This window comes from Motacilla alba, chromosome 2 (genome assembly GCF_015832195.1).
Source record: "Motacilla alba alba isolate MOTALB_02 chromosome 2, Motacilla_alba_V1.0_pri, whole genome shotgun sequence".
NCBI classification, from domain to species: Eukaryota; Metazoa; Chordata; class Aves; order Passeriformes; family Motacillidae; genus Motacilla; species Motacilla alba.
In genome coordinates, this window is record NC_052017.1 from 132,678,431 (window position 1) to 132,680,952 (window position 2,522).

The following is a 2,522-nucleotide window of genomic DNA, read 5'->3' on the forward strand; positions in this document are numbered from 1 at the left end:
TTTTAGTACATCTTCATGTTAGAATTCCTGCTGCTTATATGAAGATTTCTGCAATATTGTCCCAAAAAAGAAGCACTGAATGTGACAAGATATCAAGTTCAAAAACTGCTTCTGTTAAGAGTATTTTGACCACGGAGGTAAGACTGAAAGCAATGCTTAACAGTTTACCTGAACAGAAGTCCTGCTAGTGAAGCTCTAAGAACACTTACTGTTGTATTGCATTCATGTGTCAGATCTGAAATTCTGGAAGCACAGTAGTAAAGAGGTTTCTGTATCCTACGTCCTTCCTTGGCATCCATGAAATCAGGCTCTTTCTTTTTTGTTTGTGTGGATAGTTTTTTTCCATAATTTTTACAAGTTAGTGTTTGACAATATTGAGAAGGTGGTAATGGGTGTGCAAAGCTTGGCAGTGCACTGAGATACAGAGTCTGTACACAGTGGGTCACTAACAACTGTATGTGTAAATGAGATTATTCAAGAATGTTCAAGAGAAATTCTGTCCAGAGACACAGACTGTAAACGTGAGCACTGCTAATAGTTTTAGCTTTGTCCAAATACTTAACTGATACCAGTAACAGAAGCGTCAAATGTTGGCTTCTACCGTGCAAGAAAAAATGTTCACTATTATCACTGTTTAGAAAGGCGAAAGTAAGGAAGCCGAGGGAGTCAGCCGGCCGGCTTGTCTCCCTCGCTCACCTACGAGCCAAACCCCGAGCGCTCGGGGGCGGGCAAACAGCGATGGCCGCAGAGCCAGGACTCCTGAGGCTACCGCAGCTGAGTGCAAGCGGCAGAGGACAGCAAGGGAAGGACGCTGGCAACTCGCCCGTCCGTCCGTCCGTCCGTCCGTCGGCGGAGACAGCACCCCGGGCTCCGGGCCGGCTCCGGCGGCGGCACCTGTGAGGCGCAGCGGGACCCCTCCGTGCGGAGGAGGCGGTGGGAGACCTGTCCTGGGCTCGTAGCCTTGGGCCGTGCGGGACCGCACGGCCTGGGCCAGCGCGGCCGGAGCCGCCCGGGCAGCGCTGAGGCCGAGACTGCGGGCGGAACGCGGGGGCAGCCGGGACAGCCCGGGCATCCCTGTGCGGGGCGGGGAGACTGTGCCGCCTGACTGCCGGCACCGAGTTTCTTCGCCCGTCCGCCCGCTGTGCCTCTTTCAGGAAAGTTGCGGCTCTCCGCGCCACCAGAAACCCTGGCAGCGCCGGGACGATTGAAGCCTCCCGCCTCGACAGCCCGTGCCCCAGAGGCAGGAGGCGATTTGCATGCGGACTTGTCGCTGGTAGTAGCCAGTGCCCGTCAAGCCTGACGGACAAACGCCCCCCTCTTTCCGCCCCCCCGTCCCGGAAAGCCCCTCCCTCGCCCCCTCCCTCGCCGGCACCTCCTGCCGCCTGTCAGTCGGAGCGGAGCGCGGCGCGGGCAGCGGAGGCGGCGCGGCAACGGCAGAGAGCGGGCGGGAGAGGGAGAGAGAGAGCGAGGAGCCAAGCTCTCCCCTCCCTCTCTCCCTCCCTCTCTTCCTTCCTCCACTCTCCCTCCCTCCCTCGCTCCTTCCCCTGCTCCCTCCCTCCGCTCTTTCTGCTTCTCTCTCCCCTCATTCTCGCTTTCCGTCTCACCCACCCCAATCTCCGTTTCTCTTCCCCTCTTCCTCCGTCACACGCGCACACACTCTTTCCCTTCTCCTTGTTTTTCTGTCATTTGACTTTGCATCTCAAGGCGGCCACCGGCTTCTCTATGAATCCCGTCTGTTGATCTGTCACCCTCCCTCCACCCCCGTCCCCTCCCAGCTCCACTCCTGTACCTGGAGCAAGGCAGGAGCGGCAGCCGAGCAGCATGTCCCGAAGGAAACAGAGCAAACCCAGGCAGATCAAACGTAAGTTTCCTGAGGGGGGCTCCCTCTAACAGACTTTTATTTATCTCGTTCTTGGGAGACACGAGAGAGGTGGGTGTGGGGAGCAGTAGGGGGGTCCGGAGTACGGACCGGTGATGAAACTTTGCCAGAGAGGCTGAGGATGGGGAGAGAGAAAAGGGGACATGAGCGAAAGCCGGGAGCTGCTCCGATGCGGGTTGAGCAGGCTCCTCACTGTCTCGGTTTTATTCGCTCCTTTGGAGCTCATGCTGCCGCCCCGTAGTCTGTTAAAACTATTGCTCCGCGTTTCGGAGTGGGATCGCTCGTGTGTTTCCAAGTTGAACTGGCGCCGGGAGAGCACACAAACCAGCCTGCGAACGCCGTCCCTGCCACTCAGCAACTTTCTGCGCCTAGCGCGTGTGAACAGACCCATGCCGAGCCTGGGCTGCAGTAAGTACCAGAGGATGGCAGAAACTGTGTGCGAGAAAAGACGAGCAAGTTCCCGCGGGGCGCCCGTGGGCAGCGCCGCGCCGGCCCCGCCGTCCCCCGGGCCCCGTGGCCCCACGCGGCTGCCCCCGCCGCCCGCGCCCCGCCGGGGCTCGCTCCGCGCCCGCGCCCCGGGCGCACACTCGCCTTTGCCGTTTCAGGGGGTTTGACACTTTTGAGCTGTTTTCTGTGTTGAGAA

General features: G+C 58.8%; 1 protein-coding gene across 3 annotated transcripts in view; it reads left to right on the forward strand.

Moving 5' to 3' along the window:
• The first annotated feature begins 1,293 nt into the window (after nt 1–1,293).
• The window catches only part of ZFPM2 (zinc finger protein, FOG family member 2), a 308,676-nt gene continuing 307,447 nt past the window's right edge, over nt 1,294–2,522 (forward strand). For 2 of the 3 annotated variants that reach the window (XM_038129009.1, XM_038129010.1), the window contains exon 1: nt 1,670–1,861. In XM_038129009.1, the coding sequence (XP_037984937.1) occupies nt 1,822–1,861 (40 nt within the window). In that variant the 5' untranslated portion in view covers nt 1,670–1,821. Of the gene's footprint in view, nt 1,862–2,120; nt 2,288–2,522 lie in introns of all 3 variants that reach the window. The other variant, XM_038129008.1, reaches the window with a different exon arrangement.